The 23,464-nt window shown below is 38.9% G+C and overlaps 1 protein-coding gene across 4 annotated transcripts in view; it reads right to left on the bottom strand.

The window, feature by feature from the left end:
• LOC111596136 (homeobox protein 5) overlaps positions 1 to 23,464 on the bottom strand; it is a 68,187-nt gene that overhangs the window by 12,304 nt on the left and 32,419 nt on the right. The window contains exons 3-6 of one of the 4 annotated variants that reach the window (XM_023310212.2): positions 15,661 to 16,459; positions 8,571 to 9,017; positions 6,950 to 7,454; positions 6,190 to 6,846 (exon numbers count right to left, since the gene is read on the bottom strand). In XM_023310212.2, the coding sequence (XP_023165980.2) occupies positions 6,190 to 6,846; positions 6,950 to 7,454; positions 8,571 to 9,017; positions 15,661 to 16,459 (2,408 nt within the window). Of the gene's footprint in view, positions 1 to 6,189; positions 6,847 to 6,949; positions 7,455 to 8,570; positions 9,018 to 9,357; positions 9,426 to 14,350; positions 14,402 to 15,660; positions 16,460 to 23,464 lie in introns of those variants that run through there. The other 3 variants (XM_023310215.2, XM_023310213.2, XM_023310214.2) reach the window with 3 other exon arrangements.

Genomic DNA, 23,464 nt, shown 5'->3' with positions numbered 1-23,464 from the left:
CATTAGGCCACAAAGTTTTGCTGCTCGCCACAAATTTCCTTTGGGGCTATGAAAGTTCAGTGCATAGGCAGACACAGCCGTACCGTTAGTCAGTCGCAGCATGTTAGAAACGGAACCTTGCGGCGCTACAGCCATAACACTTACACAAGTTTTGATCGCCTCAGATCGGTCAAGTGAGAGGAAAGTGCAAACACAGCTTTGGGTGCAAACACAGGTACTCCTTGTTTCTGTTTCTTTTCGTTTCTTTATCTTGCAATCCATAAAATTGAACTTTATGTATCTTCAGCTAAGCAAAGGCAATTGATTTTGTTGAGCATAGTTTTCGGCATACACGATTATAAAGGCAGACAGCTTGATAAACCAAATAAAACTAAAAAATATTTGCTGTATATTGATTAAATAGAAACGCTAATACCCTAAGATATCATTAGTATGAAATGTATTTAATATTATTTTATTTCAGTCTGCTGCTAAGCCTTCAGAAACAGCCTTAACAATTTGAATTAGAAATCCGCCCTCATTAAAACTGATTTGAGATACAAAGAAAAAAACACTCGAAGATCAGAGGCAACGTCAGCATTAACTTTTGATCTTTATTATGTCATTAACTATTGAACTGTGAGCAACAAAAGCGACGAGTCATACGATTCAAGTGGTGTAACAAATTCTCAATAAAAAAGAAACTGAGAAAAACAATAAATGAAAAACCTTTTGAAAAAGGCAAAAAGAAAATGCTGCCCAGTCGAGTCATTTCCCTCAACAACTTCCTGCTAAAGCCCAACTCATATGCAACAATTTGCTTGGGCTCAAATTGCATTTTAATGCAACTTTCCAAATCAATTGAATGGGCCAAAATCGAGCTAATCAAAGGGAGATAGAGAGGCGGACAGACCGAGAGTGAAAATAAATAAAGATTTAGCGACATTTATGCATGGTCAAGAAGGCCTAAGTAACGAGCAAACTGGGCTATAAAAAATCAAACTTTAATACAACTTGAGGTAAACAAATAAAAGGCAAAAGATGCAAAAAGATGCAGCTGCTAGCAAATGGCTAAAGGTACGATATAGACAAGACCTTTCAGCCTAGGCTCAAGTGACAAGTGCGAAGCTTTACTGTGGAGAGAGGGCGAGGCAGAGTTAACTCAGCTTTGACATTTGTGCGCAAATGCTAATGATGATCTTGAAGATAATGATGTTTGCTTTTATAATGCTGAAATATGAAACTGCGCGCGTCTAATAATAGGGTCGACTTTGAAATGCATACGAGACGAGGGCCAACTGCAATGCTTTAAGCGGGGGCGTTAACTTTGCCGCAATATCTAGAGCTAAGGCGATCTGCACTCTATATAGATATATATATATATCTCAGTGTGTGTGTGTTCGAGTTATGCATTTGTTGTTGCCTGCTTGACATTTATGTGAACCCAAGCAACAATAACACGTTGTCTTGTGCCTGGGCTTAGACTCTTGTCTGAGCCGCGCGCGCAGAACGTTCGACTCGCAGCGACCGCGACACGACACCGTGGGCTCAACCAAGATAGTTTTTTTCCTTTTGAATACTCTAACATTTGGTACAGGCAATATGCGTCACAGTTTGAAACTGCTAAGAGTAACATAGATAATAAGGTAGAGGATTTCCGACCTAAGGAAAAATCCTATTTCAGTTTCGATTTGTAGTTGTCATGCTCATTGAATATTATATATTTTTATTCTATTTTTATAAATATTTTAGCTGGAGCCATGCCAACCTCTAGCCCTCTGCCCTACTTTACTGATAATATTGCATTAGTGAAATCATTTAGTTCTTTATCTGCATTAGCCCATTCAGCCTTAATCCTAGAGCATACAAATGTCAACAGTACAAAGTTAAAATGTTTCCGTTTTCGTTTTTTGGTTTTCTGAGTTCGAGTTGGAGTTCGAGTCATGAATCTTATGACGCCTACGTGTACTTTTGGCATTTGGCATGTCAAATACAATAAGTACGAGCGCGACTATACGACTATGACGGCCTGATGGCGAGGCGACGAGTAAGAGTACAAGTAAGTACTTGGCCCGACCGAACACCCTGAGCACCGAAGATGGAGATACTACAAGCCAAGACAAACAAGCCAGCAAATGGCTCTGAAGATTGTGACGAGAGAGCCAGAGGGGGCGGCTAACAGTTCCGCGTTGCTTGCCGTTTTTTCTACTATTTTTTTTGACAGCTTTGTTCAGAGGTTCAGCAGCGAGCTTGTTGTAGAGCTTGTGTCTTGGGAAACATTCCTGAATGTCATCACACGCACACAAAGCCACAACTGCAAAAAAATGAGAAAAAACTAATTCGGGCCATTTAGGGCAGAGGCAAGTTCAAAGCTTAAGCTTTCAAGTGCCTCACCAAGCAGCATTCAGTTTGGGAAATTACAGTATTACATTTTGATTAAGTACACTACAATTCACATGATAGATAAGTGAGACTAATGGCCAAACGAGAGAAATACGATTTCAAATAGTAAAAACGAGTTCAACAACAGGTTGAAGTCAACAGCTCTGTAAATTTGTGAATATTGAATTCGACTTGAATATTGAGCGCAATTTGCATGAGAGAGAAGTTCAGGGTTCGAATCATACATTAGATTTAGCATTTTAAAATGATTAATATGGTCGTGTTAGGCATTGAACAGTCAAGTAATTTGCATCAGAGACATTAACTAAGTGAACAAATTTGAGAATCTCAGAGTTCGCATCATAAAGAATAAATTAAGATGGCATGAGAAGCTATAAAGTATTTAGAATATATTTTAATGATGACAATTTTACCATAAAAAATAAATAGTATTTATACTTTAAAAGAATTTTATTACTTATCGCATTTATATGTCCCATTTAAAAGCTGACTTTCCTCTGGGACTTACACTTACGATAATTACAATTATATATATATGTTATATATAAATATCACAGAGATATTTCATGTTAACCTTCTTCCTCTTCTTTAAAGAAACAAACATTTTTAATGAAATTCAAGCAGATGAATCTACAGTGAGTTCTCTAATAATGCATACTAACTAAATAAGCATAGAAGTACGTATTAAGATAAATATCTTTTAATTTATCTCATGGATATTCAATAATTGATGTAAACATTCTTAGACTTCACATTCCATATTGATGTACATTTTTATCCGCGATCTATGCCACTTATCTGAGGCAGCGACCTGCTGTCTTAGTACACTTAATCAAAGCAAGGCACGAAAACAAATTCTAAAGAGAAAGAAAGAGAGAGAGAGAGAGACAGAGAGAGAAGCTGGACTCAATGGCAATGGCAATGGCAATGGCTGCAGCTGCTGTGATCACGCATAGAAATTATTATTGTGCCTTAATATAGCCATAAATCAGCGCATTTAAAATGCAAAAATCAACCTAAAAATATTTATGTATATATGTACGTAGGAAAAATATCGCATCCTGCTGGATAGAGCCGCAGCTTGGGGTGCAGCAGCTGTTGGTCAAGTTTGCCTTTGGTTTATAACTTCATCTGCATTTGAAGCTGCACCGGGGCGATAATAAACCGTCGCATTGAGCCACCCATGCGTGGTTGCGCTCAGCCACTCGGACTCGAGATCTTTTCAACTTATGGCTATATCTAACCTGCGTGTGTGTGTGTGTGTGTGTGTGTATGAGCAAAGTCTGAGCAATATCAATAACACTTGCCAGTCGCTCTTTGCAACATGATGCGACAAGCAGCGAGTCCAGCTACAGCTTTGACTGAACTGCAGCCAATGTCACTGAACCAGTTCTCAATGTCTTCATATATATACTATATATACATATATATATATATATATATATATATATATAGATATGTATATATAGATATATATTGTATTGCCCAGCAACCTCTGCACTAAATATTTACAACCTCCGCAATATCTCAAATGCACAGAGAGACAGAGGAGCCGCAGCGACAAAGTTGCTTCTAACATAGAGGGACAAGTTGCATGCAACATGCATGCACCGATGCATGGATGCATGCATGCATGCCACAAAAGGTGTAAGTCTTTGAGGCAACTGGCCAAGTGTCGTTGTGGCCATAAATTCAATTGAATATTACGCCAATTGGCTTTTTGTCTATCGCAAAAATGGGGCGGAGCAAGCGAAAAAAGTCAAGAGGGGATTTGTTGTGCGAGTGTGCGTGTGTGTATGATAGTTAAACTGGTTCGCAAACATATCAGCAAATGTCGTTTTTGAACTGTGTGTAAGCAGATTTCAATGGACCGGGTGGTAAGCGGCTTTTGGGCCTCGCTAATTAGGCGACTATCAACTGGCAGAGGCCGATGCAGAGGTAGATGAGGAAAAGGAGAAGCAGAAGGAGGAGGAGCTGACAGAAGGTGGCTGAAGATGTGGCCATGTTAGCGGCTAATATGCATCAAAATGTGTCAACACCTAAAGCTCCAGCTTCATGTTAATTGTTAACGCTATTTTTTTTTATTTTGCAGGCAGACAGACGGGCGGACGAGCGAAAGGACGGACGAACGGCCAGTGTTGTTGAGGTAGGCTGTGGCTGACTGGTCGTAGCAGAGGCTGTGGCCGTGTTTTCACCTCCATTAACGCGTGTAGCAGGATCTGTAGACTGGCTCTGGCTATGGCATGGCTATGGATGTGGCTCTCTGACTGTGGCTTTAATGACGCCTGACGTTGACCGATCGTCGACCGCAAGCGGCTGACCGATCAAAAGTCGTTCAACTTGCCGGAACTGGTCGTAAAAGATCACCTAGGCCACAACAACATCGAGCTATGTGGAGCAACCAGAGCAACTAGCTTGGACACACAGACAGACAGCTAGAGCGAGACAGAGCTCTTGGCTGAGATGCCACAGCCACTTGGCCGCATTCGCAGCTTTATTACAACAGCAACAAGAATCAAGCGGCAGCAGCAGAGGCGATGCTCGCGTGGCACACACAATATTAATGGCCGCCAATGGAGTTCAAATCCCGCTGCACATGCTCCCCATACAAAACCCGAGTCCCAGTTCCAGTCCTCTTGAGTCCCAGTGCCAAGTTCAAACGCATAGTTAATCTTGCGGCATGCCAATGGGTCTGACAGGAAGCTGGGAAGCTAGGCAAAAGCAATGCGAACGCAGACTGAAGACTCTTGTAGAAGTGCGAACTGACATTGGGTAAATGAACTTTGACAGTAATGGGACCATAGGATAGATGATATAGGTTATATTTTGTATGAGATACAATTCGAGCGCTGAAGATCTGATGTTGATCTAGATGCCAGAATAACAAATGCAGCCGAGGAGACAGAGGCAAGAGCGGGTGCAAAAAGATGTTGAAGGCATAGATCTTTAGGAGATGGGTGGGGAATGAGCTAAGTCGAAGAGTGAGTTAGGTGTGTTTAGGCTCTAGCAGAATGAGTTATGAAACATCAGAGGTTTCTTAACTAATTTCCCAAAAAAATCTAGCTACTTATCTTCAGTCGTTGCTCAACGCACAGATGATATAGGAACAGCTGCGATTGAGTTCATTTCTAGCTAAAACTGATTGGAGTTCTCAATGCGTATTTTGATAATTCTTTTAATTTCTTTTCGGACAACTTTATCTTATCTTTTCGAGCGTTTGCAGTCCTTTCATATTGGTTTACTATCTGGGCCCCTGCTACGCTTTACAGCGATAAGTTTAGTCTTAAAATGCTCTACAATTCCAATGTTGCTGTCTCTTACTATCAAGATACTTTATACACAGGTAGCTTGAACTAAAAAGTAGTTGAAAATTTAAACGAAAATACGTTTAAAGTTATTTTGCAATAGTTTGTAGAATTTGCTTTAAGCTAGAGCCTGTTTCAATTTGTCTCAAAATTCTGTTGATTAGTTTTAAAGTTTTGAAGATTTGCTGATTGGTTATACACTTTGGCTGCATGGTAATTGGTCTCCCTGTCTCTCTCTCTCTTCCTTACTCTTTGGTGCTGCCTCCCTTCGTCTCTTTCGAATTCTCTCTACCTTTGAGTCGCTATCTTAATCGAGCGTGGGCTTGCATCTAGATAACAAACAAACTGTGCTCCATAAACATTAATTAGGAGTCGGATCGAGAGGGTTGTGGGGTTGCTGGCAATTTAAAGCAATTTGCATGTGGCTACGAAACCGTAGCCCAGCCAAAGAATTGCGCTCAAGCTGGTTTTTCTATAAAGTGGTCGAAATGTTGGTGCTTACCTGTACGTATTCGGCGCATATATCAATTCCACCCACAAAGGTGCAGACATCGTCCACAGACCAGGAGTTCACCTCCTCGCTTTGCGCCTGACACTGACGCACTGTGCCCGCTGGCGATGTTGCTCCTGCTGCTGTTGCAGCAGCAACTGTTGCTGTTGCGTTGGCGTTTGCGTTGCTTTGGCCCTCGGCTATATTCAGTGTTGGCTTCTGCTCTATAAGTGGCGGGGAAGGTGTGCTAGATGTTGTTGTTGCAGTTGCAACAGTTGCTGCTGCTGTTATTGTTGCTGCTGCTGTGGATGATTCAGCCTTAAAACGTTTGGCAGCTGGCGGCTGAGAACTCAAGTCCAGAGGCGCCGCCGCCGCTGCCGTTGCAACATTTGCAGCCTCCGCATTGCAACGTGGACTAGACTGACGCGAGGCGTGATGCGATTGTTGCTGCTGCTGCTGCAGTTGAGCCGAGTAGATTAAAGCGGGTGTAACAAATTGCGCCGCTTGCTGCAGCGCGGCATTTAAACTGGGACGTGGCGTGCTCGATGCGCTGGCACTGGGCGATGAAGCATTCGAGCTGCTGCCTTTTATCTGCAACTGTTGCTGCTGCTGCTGTTGTTGCTTGCCGCGCAATATCTGCTGTATCTCAGCATCTTTGGCAGCACGCGCCTGCAAGAGACGGAGAGAGACAGAGAGAGAGAGAGTTGGTAAGGAAGGTGCGCAGCAACAGATCTTTTCTTTTTGTTCGTGTGGTTGTTGTTGTCCAACTTACCAGCGTTAACAGCGCCTGGGTGCTGCTCATGTCCATCATTGGAAAAATGCCACCCGAGAAGGGCAAAAAGTTGCTCATGAATGGCGAAACGCTGGCGGCGGCCACCACGGCGGCCATTTGGCTCTTGGCCTGCTCTGTGGGTGACTGTGCCGCAGCCAGTGGCAGACTATTGCTGCCAGCTACAGTGGAGCCCACGCCAAGAGGCACGCCCGCTATGGAGCCACTGCCACCACCAGCCGACAACGTTGTAGCGCAATCCTTGACCTCCCTCAAGCTGGATGCGATTGCTGGCGAGTGCTTTTTGCTTGAATTGCTGGTGTTGCTGTTGCTGATGTTGCCGCTGTTGTTGTTGCTGCTGCTAAGGTTGCTGCTAGTGCTGTTGACATTGCTCGTCTTGGCGCCGCTGCGCTCCGTACCACCAGTTGAAGCGGCGGCAGCAGCAACAACACCAGCGCTGCTGCTGCCACTGCTGTCGTAGTACGAATTGCGACGGGTTGCATGATGGCTGTTGGTATAAGCAAAAGAAGATCAAAAGTTGTCCAATAAAAGATGCATTAATTTATAATTAATTAATTATTTATTAATTATTAATTAATTTAAAATCAATATTTCTTGAACTACTTTGCAAATTATTGAAACGTTGACACAAGTTTAAAATAACTGATGAATAAAAATTAATATTCATCATTAAAATTCATGATATCTTTTTGAACAGACCTCGCATAATGATTGAGAAATAATCAATCTCTTTCTTCTCCAAGTTTTCTGTAAGTTCTCAACTAGAAGTTAAGCCTCAAATCGAGTATGATAAGCGTTACATCATTAGCTGCTGCCATACAGAACACATTTATATAACTAATGCAAATATGTAACAAAGTAAAGTATATTATATTTGCTAAAGATCAATTTGAATACTTGATCAAAATATTTGGCTATGCTAAACGTATGCTAAATAGCTGTCTAATTCTTAAGCATAATTCATAGATAGAGAAACTTCCCATTGTAAATTTATCTCAAGTCCAATTTGCATTTATATTTTTATATTTATAAATATCAAACTATGACTCAACTTTCTTGAAATTTGATCTACGAATTGGAGCTAACGAATTTTCAATAAATAGCAATTTATATGCTTTTTTTTAAAAAGCAAACTAGAGAGAAGCGGGAGAGGTATACAATTAAAAAATACACAAAATAAGAACTTACAAAGTAAATTTAAATCTGAATTGTAAAGAAATATCAAATCAAATTATCGATTATTATCGATAGCTAGTGAATCGCATCGAGAAAAAAACAATTAGTGTATAAGAATATTAATTTAAAAATTCAAGTCAGTTAGTCAGTAAGGATGGTCGGACGTACGAATTTGGCTAGATTGATTCATTTCGTTGCCTTGGTCAGTATAAACATATTGCATTATATGGGCCACGCCTTCCTCTGCCAGTCTTATGACACCTTTATACCCTGCATTCCCATTTTCAATGGGCATAGGGGGTCTATATATAGCTATACATATTGGTTAGCTTTTCCATATCTATATATCTCCTATCTTTTTGTAAGTATATATTATAATAGAGCTATATTGCTTAAAGCGATATCAAACTTTATACACTGCACTTACTCATTGAGATTGGCATTGTTGTATTTGGCTGCGAGGCAGCGCATGATATCCGAATAGTTGCGCGTGGAGAAATCCGTGGCATTTGTTGTTGGGGCACTTGTTGTTGCCCCCACTGGGCTGTTGACAGCGCTGCCGGCGCCGCTGCCTACGGAGATGTTGTTGTTGTTGTTGACGCTGCTGTTGCTGTTGCGTTGACTGTTAATGTTGTTGCTGTTGCTATTGTTGTTGTTGCTGGCGGCGGCTGCCGCTGCTGCTTGTTGAAAACTGTTCAACAGATTTGTGGACAAATTGTGCAGGGGCATGTGGGTCTGTGAGCTGGGCGGGCTCAAACGCTGTTGTTGTTGTTGCTGCTGCTGCTGCTGCTGTTGCTGCTGAATGGGCGAAATGCTGCCACCGCCGCCGCCGCCACTGCGATATGTTGCGGACGAGGGCGTGGCGCTACGAGATCTGCAAAATATAGAAGAAGGAAAAATCATTTAAATATTTAAATACAAGTTAAGGCGCAGCCTTAGACATGATATAAAAATAGAAGCATAAATATAAATTGCCATAAATTGGGATTAAATATTTAATTAATTGTGTTCACTCTAGAAGTTATCTAAAGGCCCGTCGTGCCATTTGACATGCTAATAAGCAGCTTCCGTGAGAAGATCGGGCGACCGGCGATCGGCGATCGAGTGGACCACACTAAACCGTTTTGATCCGTGTTGACATCTGATATTTCTCGTTACTTTAGCAGCGAACCGAGACTCGTTTGCGAAAGATATTTAATGCGATTACGACTTACGTTGAGTTATGGCGAAACAACAAAGTTGGCATGGGAAACGCCATCCTGAAGAAGCGAAATACAGCTTTTCCGGCAAATCTACAGTGAGCACTGCCTGCAAAGTTCACTTGGAATTGCGCGGGGGAGCGTGCAAATTGTTTGACTTGATCTTAATACGATTTACTGCTATTATTTTTATAATTGAAAACTCAACAGTTTCAGTTGCAATCTTTTACAAGCGCGCTGAAAGCACGTCAAGCTAAGAGTTGCCAGACGGTTTTTCTCTCTGTGTATCATGCTGTCAGCTTCGATTGTTTTGCTTTTGAGTAATTAGCGATAAGTTGAAGTTGATTTTGTTTTGGTCTAAAAAAATTGCTTTTGCCTTTAAACTTAAAAAAGTATTTAATTTCATTATCTATCAAAATGTTAGTTTATATTCATGAATTTCGATAAAAATGCGTTAAAAGTCTTCGGTAATTTAATGGTTAGTTGGAATTTATAAACGACCCTGCCTATGTCTTCATTCGAAAAATTCTAGGAAATTATGAAGTCTTTGTTCGAAACAAAATACGTGCATTTATGCAGAATATAAGATAAACGTATTTATGTTATTAATTTTTGTAAATAGTAAACATTAATTAGTTAAAACATTGTATTAAATTTTCTTTATATATTTTATTCTTTCCCAAAGAGAAAACTTTGCCGCTATACGCCCCCGTTCCCCATAATTGGTATACTGTATAAAACAGTTCATCATAGTCTAAACGTAACAGTAACTGTATAAGACTAATATCTCTAACACATATCTATATCCGAACTTTACTAGATAAAGTTTTATAAACAATTTATTTATGTCAAAAAATTTACTATATAAGAGTTATTTTCTTCACGAATAACACTTCTCCATACTAAAATAGCAAATGCTTAAAATGCAAAGCAAATGCCAAAAAATCTATATTACTAAATACATTTAAAAAAAATATATATAAATTTAGATTGGATTTTTTTTTCAATTTTAACTTAATGTTTTAATACATATTATTTGTCTTGAGCCTTTTCTTTATATATGTATATATATGTATTAATTTATATATATATTTAAGTCGTATACAGTTGTATAGATATTTACAACAAGCTCTTAACATGGCCATAACTCAAACATGCCACCAACATGGTCCCAGTTCCAGCCCCATTTCGCAGTTGCAGTTGCAGTTGGCAGGAGCTACCACGAGCCATGGCTAATAATCAGCATTGGGTCAGCTAGGCAGCAAACACACTACACGCCCACCTGCCCCCACCAGGCCAATGTTTTGGGTGCAGCTGCAAGTGCTTCTTAGCCGGGACGCGCTTGCAAGTGAACAAGGTTCAGCTGAGACGGGTCGCGGGCAGGCGGCTTGGGGCATTGGCATTGGCTAGCTGCCTGCAACTCGTGCTGCACGTCGTCGCTCATTTCGTGTTGGCTGCAGCGGCCGCCGGCTCAAACATGTATATATATACACATACATATATGCATATAGATACATATTTATGTAGCTGAAGGCAGTTGCTGTTCTTGTTGTTGTTGTTGTTGCTGCTGCTGGCTTTTTACAGCCATTGATTTATCGTGATCTGTTTGGCTGTCGATTTTATGTTGCTGCTGCTGCTGCCGTCGCCTGTTGCTCTACAACAAACAACTGCAACATTTTTTGATACCCTAACTATACAGAGAGCAGCGAATCTAACTTTTGGGTTTACTGATTTGAGTTATAAGTAACAAAGGCAACCTTCTGTGTTACTAAAAATACATTAGAGTTAGATAAAAAGGTTCAATTAATATAAGATTTGCCTACCTAGCTATTTATAACATAAGACTAATCTATCATATAGTTAAATATAAAATTCTTTTATTATAAATATCTTTCATATCATATCTACTAGCTATCTAGATAGAACAGTTCTATATTATATTTGCCCACTTCATCAATCGAATAACTGAGATAGGCACGATCAAAACGAATTCTTTTCATTTAATTTTGGAAAAATTTTGAGCATTGATATTTTGCAATACTAAGCAATATCAATCTCTGATGTATATATTAATAGAGCTATCTTATACATCATATATTTATTTAGAAATTTAGTTTGATCACAGATCTTCGAAGTTATTTTAGGTATTAGGGTATTTTCACTTCGACAAATTGCTGTTAACTCATTTGTCTTGTTTTTATTGTTAAGTGTGTTTTGTCTAGTTTTTTTTATAATTTTTTTTTGTGTTTTGTTTTTTGTTTGCTAAAAATGTTGATTATTGCAAATTGCTTTGGCGATTGGTAGCAGCTACTAAGCTGTTATTGTTGTCTGATTTTGTTGCTGTTGTTGTCGTTAAGCTTGGCAATTGTTCAAATTGTTTTCGATGTGATTATGTTTGGCCCCATCGACAAAGTCTCTCCCCCCCCAAAAAACCATCATATACATATGTATTCAGCTACTGTTGCGATCTATCTGTGTGTGTGTGTGTGTGTGTGTATCTAACGGTGCTGATCTATGGCATGGCTAATTGGCTTTGGGGCTGGGCGCTGCTACTCCTATCGGTTAGACATATGCTAATGGTGTCTATTGTTACGCCTACGCCTCTCAAAGCAAATAAAACTAAGAAACAGACACCAAAAAGGCAAAGCGGCGCGATGATGAAATTTGCATAGATCTAAAGTCAAAAGGAAAGAGGAAAAAAACATAAAATGTTTATCAATGAATGTCGCGCAAATTTGAGACACAAAACATAAAAACCCAAATCGTCACACGATACAAGAACCATTAGGTGAACAACAACGACATCGACAGCACCAACAAAATTATGGTCAAACAAAAATTAGAATAACTGAATAAATGAATAATCCAAAAATATTTTAAACTTGCGTTAGAAATGTTTTTAATCGGTTAGAGTATTGAAAGTCAACATAAATATTTGAAAAGTAGTTGAGGAGTCGACTTGAACTTGAGTAAGTGCATAGCCTAGAGCGAATGCATTATCAGAGATAATGTTTAATGTGAAGTCTAGAGCGCATTTAGACACTTAAGGTTAAGAGTTGGCTTAAGTACGAAATGTTATTGAACTGTTCTTCAAAATATTGCTTAAGATTGAAGATGATAGACAGAAAATAGAAGATAGTGGAGTATATAGTAGAAATAAGATAGAAGCTAGAAGATAACAGATAAAAGAAAGATGACAAAAGCTTCGAACAATAGTAAAAGAAACAATATGGTTCAATATATCTATTTTCCTTAAATACTGTCCATTTAATCAGGTGTTAGAATCATGCTCAACGCTCGTGATATTCGAATTTCATTAATTCTTTAAAGCTCCAAAACTTAATTCGATTAATAATGTATATATTTTTTGTTTGGCATTTAGTAAATTGACTTTTCCCACATAATTAATAACGTACGGCGCTTGGCTGTTTTCTTTATCTTGGCCTCATTAGCAGCTCAATTAAGACAAAGCTATCAAATTGTTAAAACAATCTTTCAATTTGGTCTACACGGTTTTCAGGCCTGCACAAAGACCACCCTCCAAGCGCGACTCAAATCAAATTCAAAGATACAAATCGTATATGCTTAAGGCAATGACAACTAACGTGTTTTTGGATACAAAGATTAAGGCAAACACCTTACCTGTTCACAAAACAAAATAAAGAAGAGACGAAGAGCGTGTCTCATTAATATTAATAAGCCAATAAGCCAATAAGCCAATAAGCTAGGCCTGGCCTAAGCCGAATAGGTCAGAATGTGTAAATGTATCTCTAGCTGGGTAAATCAAACTTTAGGTGTGTTTATGTATATTTAGTATGTTTGGAAATGTATCTGTATCTAAGCAGATAAGATTTGTATCTATATATATATCGTAATCAGTGTCATATACTTCAGCAAATGTATCTGTATCTGTATCTGTATCTGTATCTTTATCTGTATCTGTATCTGTATCTGTATCTGCATCTGCATCTGTATCTGTATCTGTATCTGTATCTGCATCTGTATCTGTATCTGTATCTGTATCTGTATCTGCATCTGCATCTGCATCTGCATCTGTATCTGTATCTGTATCTGTATCTGTATCTGTATCTGCATCTGCATCTGTATCTGTATCTGTATCTGTATCTGTATCTGTATATGTATATGTATCTGTATCTGTATCTGCATCTGCATCTGTATCTGTATCTGTATCTGTATCTGCATCTGTATCTGTATCTGTATCTGTATCTGTATCTGTATTTGTATCTGTATCTGTATCTGTATCTGTATCTGTATCTGTATCTGCATCTGCATCTGTATCTGTATCTGTATCTGTATCTGTATCTGTATCTGTATCTGTATCTGTATCTGTATCTGTATATGTATATGCATCTGTATCTGTATCTGTATCTGTATCTGTATCTGTATCTGTATCTGTATCTGTATCTGTATCTGTATCTGTATCTGTATCTGTATCTGTATCTGTATCTGTATCTGTATCTGTATCTGTATCTGTATCTGTATCTGTATCTGTATCTGTATCTGTATCTGTATCTGTATCTGTATCTGTATCTGTATCTGTATCTGTATCTGTATCTGTATCTGTATCTGTATCTGTATCTGTATCTGTATCTGTATCTGTATCTGTATCTGTATCTGTATCTGTATCTGTATCTGTATCGTATCTGTATCTGTATCTGTATCTGTATCTGTATCTGTATCTGTATCTGTATCTGTATCTGTATCTGTATCTGTATCTGTATCTGTATCTGTATCTGTATCTGTATCTGTATCTGTATCTGTATCTGTATCTGTATCTGTATCTGTATGTGTATCTGTATTCATATCTGTATTCGTATCTGTATTCGTATCTGTTTTTGTATCTGTATCTGTATCTGTATCGCAATTTGTATCTCTATCTATAGCCGTGTCAGCTGCTTGTATTAGGCTCGTAGTTCTTTGATTTGCATATATTAATTGAAATTTTGATTAATTGTTTATATCAATGCTTATGCTAATCTACGCTTACATTTTTAACGCCATTAATTAAGTTGTGCGTATCATGCTTTTATTTTTTGTTGAAATCTTTTTCTGCTTTTGTTTTTGTTGAATGAACATTTTTTACTTTGGTCTTTTTTTGGCAGCTGGCGTTGAGTTTATTAACTTGTTTAATATTTAAATTTGAAGCTTTCTGCGTTTTTCTTTGGCCTATTCGCATTTGTGTTTAATTTTTTTCTTTTTGCTGACAGCAAAAGCGTGCGGTTTATGTTTAAGCATTTTGATTAATTTGCCGTCTTTTGGACCATTACAAACAGTAGCCAAGAAAACAAAAATAAATACAAAAAGAAAAAAAAAAGAAAAACAAATATACAAAGCAGATATCAATTTCAATATTTTTTCGTGGGATTAATTTGTTAAAATGCTAATTAATTTGTCAGGCGAGACACAATGACAACAACAACAACTCGGCCGAGGGGTATAATTTGGGGCGGGCTATGGAATTTATCACATAAGCATTTACAAAATTGTCTGTTGACATTTTTTTGGTAGTTCCATAAAATCTCGAAAAAAATCGATATAAATTGATTAGAAACCATTTAATAAACCATCATGGACGATAATAGGGAGCAAGAGGGTGAAATGCGTTCGAGGCCCGCTTCTATACTACGCGTCAGCGGCAGCTATCGGACCAATCAAATTAGTAATCATCCATCCATAACCATAAATGTGCCAACGGATACCCCCGTCGAACTGGCCGCCAGCAGCGATGCCAGCGATGCTCAGGCTCAGCAGCAGCGTCGCCAGCGTCGCGAGGAGTTCGAGCAGCTGCGCCGGGAGCACTATCACAATATGTTCTCCACTGTCAGTGGAGATCGAATACCGAGGCGGCAGTCATCGGTAGTGCAAAAAGCTCCTAGCGGCCGGGCTTCCTCAACAGGGCCAAATAAATCCACTGCGGAGAAGGAGCTAAATCATAACCGAGAAAATTCACAGAAGAAGGACCAAACCTAGCGTAAGGAATAAAGCATTTGTGAGCGCTAGATACATGCATGATACACAAAAATAAAACGCATCGTAAAACTCGTTTGGAACTTTTTAAATACTCTGCATGCACTTGGTAGAGCAGTATAGTTCCATAAACTTCGAGTTTAGTTCAAGTTCAATTATGGCTGATTTTGTTACATATTCATCAAAATATATAAGGCTTACACAATGTTAATCGCGTTTACAAATTAAAGCGCAGGACCAGCTGTAGCCAGGAGCCTCGCAATATTTAATCCCAGCTAAAGTCTTACATAAAAAGCCATTTATAATGTTGCCAGTTTGCCTAACACTCACCTGGCAAATGCCGCGGGAACAGACAGCTCGCCATTGTTGTTGTTGTTGTTGCTGTTGCTGTTGGGACTGAGACGCTCCCGTTTCACAGTGCTGCTGTTGATGTTGAGCTTCTGTTGTTGATGGTTGCTGCTGCTGTTGGTGTTGCTAACGTTGTTGTTGCTGTTGCTACTGTTGTTGTTGTTGTTACTGCTGCTATTGTTATTGTTGTTGTTGTGCATAGTGACCATGACCGAGGAATCCAAAAAGACATCCTTCAGCGAATCAATCTGTGCGCTCGTCATATGCAACGGCGACAGCTTTTCATGTTTCACTCTATCAAAGTACAAAGCAGCGTAGGCGGCAGCAGCAGCATTAGTTGCTGCTGTTGCTGCGGCTGCCGCTGCTGCAGTTGCTGTTGCCGTGGAGGAGTTTGCTGCGGAGGTATTGGCTGCTGTTGCCGGCGTTGCAGCAGCACTGCTGTTGCCAGTTGTGGCCGTTGCTGCTGCTGCTGCAGCGGCAGTTGCTGCCGTTGTCGGGCTGCTGGCCTCTCGCAGCTGCTTTGAACTGTCGATGGCCCCATAGCCGCTGAGCAGGAGCGAGCGTTCGCTGAGCATGTTTCCACTGTTGCTGCTGCTGCCGCTGAGCAACTGTTGCTGCTGTCGCAGATCGCTGGCGAGCCGTTCGAGATGCTTGCGCTTGGTGGCCGCCGCCGCGGGCAAAGAGTTAAATTGTTGCGCCTGCTCCTCGTTTTGGTGTTTTGCTGGCGTGGCCGTCGTTGCCTTCGCGGGCTTCTGTTGCAGTATGTCTGTGGGCGTGTTACCTGCACGAGTGCGAGAGAGAGGGAGAAAGAGTGGAGCGTGTGTGAGCGAGAGATTGTTGCTAATGGATCTATGGGAGGTGCGCTGCACTTAGCTTACTAAAAACTTTCGCTTCATATTGAGCTGGCAATTAGATTGTCAGAAATCGATTCGAAATATCGCGTCCGATTCTCAGTCCGAGTCGGAGTCGCTTAGGGTTCACTTAAGTTCGGTGCGGTTCGTTTGGGCTTGGCTCGCATGCAAATCGGCCAAAGGTTAAAATAACTTATAATATGTTAACAAAACCGTTGACCTGCAATGTTGAACCCCTAAGCTAATTATCGGGGTGAGCGTCGAGTGCAAAGCCGAACAGAATGCCAGCAAATGGCGACGCACTCTTACAACAACAACAATGACAACAACAACTATGACAACCACAACAACAACTACAAAGTACAACACACACATTTGTCATAGGCTCAATTTACAATTAATTTACAATTACATTTAGTTTTTTCTTGCAAAGCCCCATTGAATTTCTAGATACGTTTTTTAGTAAACAAATAACTAGAATTGATTCACATTCAGAGTTATTATAAGCTTAACGTTTACGAATGGGATGCAAAGGAGAATTGATTTATAAAATATACTGCTTCCAGACAGATGCTGAGAAAGGTTGAAAGAGCGTTCGAGAAAGAGAGAGAGAGAGAAGCGAGTGAGGTAGAGTATAAATGAGAGAGAGACAGAGAAAGTGTAAAGACAGAATATGAGTAAGAGAGACAAAGAGAGAGAGAGAGAGAGCAGGAGATACGAGCTCTTGAGTTTGTGTATTTCATGTTGATAAAATTATATAGTAGTATTTACTGGTAGAAATTTTATCAACTTGCATAATTAAATAATATTATAAAAGAATCTCTTCTATCGAATGACATCAATTACTTGAATAGCTAAATTCATATATATTTTCATTTCATTTATAGTCAATCCAAAATAAAATTTATTTACTGCCTTGAAAGATTTGAGATTTTATATTTAGCTTTATTGAAGTCTCATCTTTGAATATTTTATTCACGGCATTAAAAAAGATACAATTATTTCAATCGAAACTTTAGTGTACTCAGATCTTTCGCCAATGTTGGGCTCTATTCTGAAATAAATCATTTTCGAGAGTTTGGAAAATCCATATCTAGGTCGATCTTGAGAAATCTTAAATCTTTCTGAGTACCTAACCGATACGCCCATTCCATACTATTATAGCGCGCACATCATACACACACACACACACACACTGCTGACCGCAGTGGCATACATTGAACTTTATGGTGCGGTTGAAGCTTCCGTCGCGCCCATCGCACAAATTGTTTATTTACATTGCGCGCACACATTTCTTCACATTCCCTACGCAGTTCTCCCTCTCTGCCTCCATCCTTATCTGCTTTCCTATATCTATCATAAATAATATAATTGTAATTTAACTGGCAGAAATTAAAAAGCAAACAGAAACTTCAAACGTTGACCTTTGAAAAGGATTGAAACTCGGGAAGTTGCTGGAGTAGGGCTGAAGACCAGGTGTAAATTGACATACACACGCAGCAGCAGCAGCACCAACAGCGGCAGCAGCATAAATAATAAAACGAAATATTTACAGGTAAAATTAACAACAATTTGTAGCTGAGGATCGTTAGGATCGGCCAGAGAACCATTCGAAATTGGTAATCGCAGCAGTAACCAAACCAAACATCAGAAACCAGTTGTGAATTTTTAAATCCAGCTCTGGGCACCCCTGCGGACTGTGTGTGTATCAAATGTCCACATACCCATACGCATTATAGCGTGTAAATATGGTATATGGTATAAAGTTTTGCGGGTCTTATCATAAAGTTTAGTTTATCATTAGTTAGCACTAAAATTAAGTTGTGTTGATTTTCGCTTCATAGAAACGTCTAGCCACAGTGGAGCGACTGAGGTAAAAAGTGGATTAAAGAATAATCTAGTTGAATTTAGTTAAATTCATTTTTTTATTATATTTAAATAAACATTTCTGTGTAATTCTTATCTCAAACTAACTTAAAAGTTGCCGAGAGCTTTTTAATAAATTTCTTACATTTATGGAAAAGTACTTTTAATTCAGATAGAACTTGCCATTAATTTACATTGTTAATTCTTATAGATCATCTATATACTGGTTTCTTCATTCGAAATCTTCAATAAGTCATACAGTTTGAAAGGCTTAACTCTCTTTATATGCATCACTCATCATTATTGTGTAGACCGAAGTTCCACCCACTTCACAATCTGAAACTGCGCATAATTTACTGCTCGACCCACTGTATATACGTATCGTCTCTGCCGCTCACTTCCCCCACTCTCTGCGGCTGCCCCTCACCTGAACTGAGGCTGGCTGATTGGCATCGCGCTTGGTGCCAATGGTGCTAAGTGCCGAATGCCGAATGTCGAATGTTGAGAATGTCGTCGAATGTCGAATGATGTCGGGTTACAGCAGAAAGCAGAGGAACCTTAAACCGTCGACCGCATAGAGTCTATATAGAAAACGTTTCGAGACTGTAGATATAGAGAGACTCTGTGAACGTAGAGCTCCGGCAATGCGCGTCGTTGGACAACGGAGGCGAGACATGCGCCATGCGATCCGCTGTTGACTTTTCCAGTTGGGGCTTATGCTGCTTTTTTCACTCTTTTAAGGCATCCAATGGGAATGGGAATTGGGTAACATATATATTAAAATATACTTGATTAGATCAACTGTTGAGTCATCCCCAACTTCTTTCTCTTTGCCATAAGCTAGTCTCTAGACTCTGCTATATTCCATATATATTATATATAAAGTTGTATTCCTTCGTCAGTTTCTCATTGTTTGTATAACTGATCTGGGAATGGATTGCATATCCAACTAAAGACTTTTCAAGCTCTGTCCCTGAAGAATTTCATGCACTATGCAAAATTGTATCTTTAATAAATCTGAAAAGTCTATAGAAATATATAAGTTCTATAGAAAGTTAAGCTATCTTTGCAAAGAGTCTAGAAACTCTTATAAAATCTTAAAGTTCTAGTCTCTCTCTCTCTTGTACGGCTGGTATATAGCGCATTTAAGAGTCGTCATGCCGAGCCAAGATTTGTTTTTGCTTTTATCAGACTAATCGCATGGCAGTGTATGAGGTGTGTTTGTGTGTGTCGAGTGTGTGTGTGATCTGCAGAGTGACAGGCCGCATGTTGGGTCGACAAGTGTCAATAGTACTAATAGACTAACGCGACTTTGGGGCTAGGCTTTTGGCTCTTTGGATAGGCCAGACCGTAGCCGTTGCCGAAGACGGAGCCGTGTCTGGGCACGTTCTACGTTTTTTTCTTGAAAAAAACGAAAACACAACGGTAAAGTTCATTGCCATTTGGCTGTTTGGCTTTTGGGGCACGTCACGCTGTCCCCTCTTTAGCTGCGCTAGCCTAGACTACCCGCCCCTGTAGAGCGTCCCGCTCTCTGCAACGTGACGTTGGCAAACACAGCTGCCGACCCACAGTCGCAGCAAAAGTTGTCGTTGTCGTTGTCGTGTCGTTGTCGTTGACGTTGTCATGTGACCATTTTTCATAGACCTACCTCGCATAATTGTGCACTGATACTTGGTTGGGGCTGTAATTTGATTTGGATTTGATAAATAGAGAGATCTTAGCAGCTGCCTTCAATGCCTCGATGGGTCAGCTATAAACATATGAAGTCTAAACGAGCCTAACCTTGAAGGCAAAGAAAGAAAAGAAAACAAAACTATGTACGACTCGGCCGCAATTTGACTTTCAAAGGCGGGCCACGAGTTCGAGTCGGGGCGTTAAAATTATACATACACACACACACTCAGCTACAGTAATACACATATATATATATGTACTGAGCTTATCAGCTTTTGACCTCATTTAAAAACCAAATAAAACGCAACGCTCGAGAGCAAATAGCGCCCCAGCGATTTATGCGAACTTTGAGACGAGTCACATTTACTGAATTCAACGCCTTATCACCTCCCAAAGGGGGCATAGGGGGAGGGCAAGCGGGACAGGGGCGGGGAAAAGCGAGATGTGGGGAAAAATAGTTTCAACTTTGTGCTTTGCGCACACAATGACAAACTGAAGTTCCATAGATTGTTACTATATAGGCTCTCCGATCTAAATGAGTTGGATAACGAGTTGGGGATAATATGTTAATAGAATATATATATTATATATTCCTTGGGCTACTACAATGGAAAATATAATTTATGAAAGGTTTCAATATTAATTTAATGATTAGAAATGTTTTTGAAATTAAAGCAAAATATTCAAAAAAAAGATTTTCTTTGCTTTAAGTTAGCTTAAATTTAATTTTAATTTATTCTCTGATTTTCTAATTTATTATTTCAACTAAAATAACATAAATAGCAACATTTTCAATATCAAATAGCCTAATATATAGCTAAGCATTTCGTTTGCTAAATAGTTAAAACAAAATCACGACATAAATTACAAAGAAATTTGGCCAAACCCCATATTAGAACAGATCTTTGGGAAATTGAAAGAGATAAAGATATAAATTATGGCTGTACTGATCTAAAGAGACAAGAGTGGCAGCTACACCAATAGTTTGCTCTCTGTTTTTCAGAGAGTAGAAAAGATCAGCTGGATTATCAAGGAAGGCATTGACATACCTCACATTCACCTTAACTATATACCTATACTCATGTTATCTATACCTTGATAATATATATGTATATTATTTTATTTATATACTTTGTTAATATATCTATAATGACTTAATAATAACAAGACAATTTCCATAGATCCAGAAACTTATTTTAAATTATTTTTATTATTTTTGTCTTTTCAATTTCCACATGGAAATTCCCAATTCCAATTCGTTCGTCATCATAAAGATAAAGAATTTTTATTATTGTTTTTCTTTTTATTTTTGACTTTTTCTTGGAGTTGTTTTTCATGCAAACATCATCATCTGATAAATGATACAACATGGAAAATAAACAATTTTTGGGGCGTTTTTTTTTTTGACTGTTGATTTGATGGGCGTGCCATATATGTATATATATAGAAAATTAAACACTAATGAACTTTTAAATCACTTTCACCGCATTTCGTGTCGCACTTGTCCAAAAGGCAAACAACAACAACAGCAACAGCAGCAACAAAGGTTGACAAAAGGCCACACCAAATATTATCAGTGAAACGCGTCACACACACTCACACACACACACACATAGACACACGCACTTGCTCTACAATCTTTAACACCTTGATGATCTAATAAATGCGACATGATTTACAAAAAAATATAAAAATGCGACCACAAATGAAATTTAAGAACAACAACAATCTCTTTGAGAAATATAATAATAGTAATAATAATAATAATAATATGTAAGTAAAAAGCAGCCTATGCCTTATATGAACTACTTACGCTCGTGTCGCTGGACAAACAGCGTGCGATAAGACGCCAACCAAATAACCCAACGAACACTTGAGATACAAGAAATCACGTAAAGCATAACCCAAAATCAACAACTTAATGAAAACTGAAACTGAGCCAAATGGAGAGAGAGAGAAAAGCGAATAAAAGGCAACAGAAACTGAGAACCCATTTGATGATGCAGTCGCCGCTCGAACCCACACAAAATGTTTATCTACAAACTAAAAACTAATAAACAAAAGCTCACAAATCGGTGATTAATAAAGAATGCCTTTCAGAGCTCAGCAAAACAGTTCTCGAAGAAACGTCAACTGCCAGACGAGAAAATCATCGAAATTACTTGGATGTCAAGTTATCAAAAGACAGAGCTGAAGAGCTTCCCCTCAGTTCGATCTAACATAATTTATTCTTATTACAATTCGTAAAAGTTTAAATATGAATATTAAATTTAAAATTTACCAACTGCCATCTCCACTCACTGGACAACATGTCATAAAAGACAGTTTCAAATACAGAAAAAGTTAGTTCACAGCTCGCATTCAGAAGAGATGTAAAAAGAAATTTGATAAGCTCAAACTCAAAGATAAATTCAAAGATCGAATCTATAAATTACTCACTCTAAGAACTTGTCAAATTCTGAATTGATTCCCATTCTAATGAGCAGCACAATTGTTGCAAATGTTTTAAACTTTAAAGAAGATACCAAGATAATAATAATATAATATAATAATTATAAACTATTCACAGTCTAAATACTGTTGAAAAATCTTAAATCTCAAGCGGGAGTCTGCAGCAAGACTACTGCACAAAACCAATATACTCTTTTCACTTCGTGACTGCGTAGAGGTTTATTATTCAGCTAACAGAAGGTATATTATACTCGATAATAAATGGACTTCCGTTGCAATAATAATAATATTATATGAGCAATGAACAATTATTTAAGCATATATTAGCAAAGGTCTGTGGAGTAGCTTAAGTTAGCCAAGTTTCTGACCAATTAACCCAAAAGAAAATAACAGATTTAGCCGTTACTTGGCAGTTATGCTGACGATAACATATGTATGCTATATATGCTGTATATATGTATACATGTTCGCCAGATATGTTCGCGATTCACGATAATATAATGGGCTATGCATAGCGTGCGTCACACATTTAGCTACAGTCATAAACAAACTAATTGCTAGCAGCTAGATACAAGAGCAGATATAGAAGCATATATAAATATATATATATACGATATATATGTGAGTATATAGAAGTAGGTGTAGTTGGCTTGAGTGATAAAAACCCCCAAATGCTGTGCAATTAAAGAGCAGAAATTCTCCAAAACAAAGGCGCGCGCGCGCCTCAACTAGGAGCATGAGAAGGGGGCGGGGGCAGGGAAGGGGCTTGGTGTGTGCTGCCCATGTGGGCATAGCGCACACGCGAATCTGCAGCCAAGCAGCAACATTAGACATGCAACTCGCTAACGCTGCAACTAGTTGCAACAGCAGCAGTTTGCAGCGAATCTCTCGTTAATTTATGAACCTGAACCTGGGGCCAAAGACAGCCCAAACAAACAGCCAAA

This window comes from Drosophila hydei, unplaced genomic scaffold (genome assembly GCF_003285905.1).
Source record: "Drosophila hydei strain 15085-1641.00,03,60 unplaced genomic scaffold, DhydRS2 tig00000172-arrow-pilon, whole genome shotgun sequence".
Lineage (NCBI taxonomy): Eukaryota > Metazoa > Arthropoda > Insecta > Diptera > Drosophilidae > Drosophila > Drosophila hydei.
The sequence above is the reverse complement of the archived record's forward strand: the minus strand, read 5'-3'. Positions and strand labels throughout refer to the sequence as shown.